The sequence below is a fragment of the Austrofundulus limnaeus genome, unplaced genomic scaffold (genome assembly GCF_001266775.1).
Source record: "Austrofundulus limnaeus strain Quisiro unplaced genomic scaffold, Austrofundulus_limnaeus-1.0 Scaffold703, whole genome shotgun sequence".
Classification (NCBI taxonomy): domain Eukaryota; kingdom Metazoa; phylum Chordata; class Actinopteri; order Cyprinodontiformes; family Rivulidae; genus Austrofundulus; species Austrofundulus limnaeus.
The window spans coordinates 46,204-47,621 of record NW_013953105.1 but is presented as its reverse complement, the minus strand read 5'-3'; the positions used below and the strand labels follow the sequence as shown (position 1 = coordinate 47,621).

General features: G+C 53.4%; 1 protein-coding gene across 1 annotated transcript; it reads left to right on the top strand.

Annotated features, from left to right (window-relative positions):
- Positions 1-120: 120 nt before the first annotated feature.
- irx7 (iroquois homeobox 7) lies at positions 121-1,058 on the top strand (the record flags this gene model as incomplete). Its single annotated transcript, XM_014027945.1, is given in 1 exon segment — positions 121-1,058. A coding segment is annotated over 1 exon segment (720 nt), but the record flags the coding sequence as incomplete, so codon positions are not given.
- Positions 1,059-1,418: the final 360 nt, after the last annotated feature.

The following is a 1,418-nucleotide window of genomic DNA, read 5'->3' as shown; positions in this document are numbered from 1 at the left end:
AAAAATAATTACTCAAGTAAAGTACAGATAACCAAAAATTCTACTTAAGTAACAAAGTATTTGTACTTAGTTATTTTACAACTCAGGATTCTTCCTTCTGTTTTCCAGAGTGCCAGCTTGGACCTGAAGCCCCCCTCCCCGTACCACCACGCTCTCCTGGCCCGCGGGCCGCTCTTCTTCCCGCCGTACCGGCCGTCCGCGGCCGAGGACCTGAGCAGGGCGGCCAGGGTGGCCACCAGGGAGAGCACCTGTGCGCTGAAGACCTGGCTCAGCGAGCACCTGAAGAACCCGTACCCCACCAAGGGGGAGAAGATCATGCTGGCCATCATCACCAAGATGAGCCTGACCCAGGTCTCCACCTGGTTCGCCAACGCGCGGCGCCGCCTGAAGAAGGAGAACCGGCTCAGCTGGGCCTCCAGGCCCAAGTCGGACGAGGAGGATGAGGAGGGAGACAGTGATGAAGACAAGTGTCACCAGGAGGAGGAGCTTCAGAGTGAGCGTGCAGCTGCAGTGGAACAGGCTGGGAGCGTGTCGGACAGCTCTGCRCGTGCACAGGTGCGTTTGGAGACTCCACAGGTGCAGCAGAGCGCGGGTCAGGGGGTCCAGGAGGACCATGGACCCCGKGAGAAGGATTCTGATGTGACACCTTCAGCCCCGGAGAGTAAAAACACCGTCAGCCAGAAACCCAAGATCTGGTCCCTGGCAGAAACGGCCACCTCAGAGACCCCAAAGGGACCTGTGGAGCGGGGTCCTCTGCCCCACGGGACGCTGTGGGCAGACTGGGCCTCACGAGCCGGACTCCTTATTCCAGCTTATTCCAGCCATCAGGAACTAATCTGAGCTGATTTTCTGACAGAGACTTGGTGAAAACTTCAGCTGCACTTTAAACCTTCAGACCTCACAGACTTCCTGCAGCCTGGAAGGAAATGAGACCAAAAACCTGAGGAAGTCCTGGTGCATCTCAGTGACCCAGGTCCAAACTTATCAAACAGAAACAATCAGTAGGTCCTCTGGATGGTTCTTCTTTAGTGAAACGTTTCATCTCTCCTCCAAGAGACTTCTTCAGTCTGAGAGTTTCAGGTGAACTCAGCCTTATAAGCCCCGCCTCCACCTGGACAAACAGGTTAGTCACATGCAAAACAGGACCATCGTCTAACAATAGACTTGATTAAATCTATTGTTCATAGAGGTCAACGCTGTTATTGCAGATATGACTCCGCCCCCTTTGAGCAAACAGGTGTGAATCAGGGCCCCAGTGATACTAACACAAAGAGAGAGAGAGAGACAAAACAAGGAGACTTTGAGCCCCGCCTGCATTCACTACATACACATAACACGACACAGGTCAGGTGATGGGACACGACCCTCTATGAACAATAGAGCTAATCAAGCCTATTGTTAGACGATGGTCCTCTTTT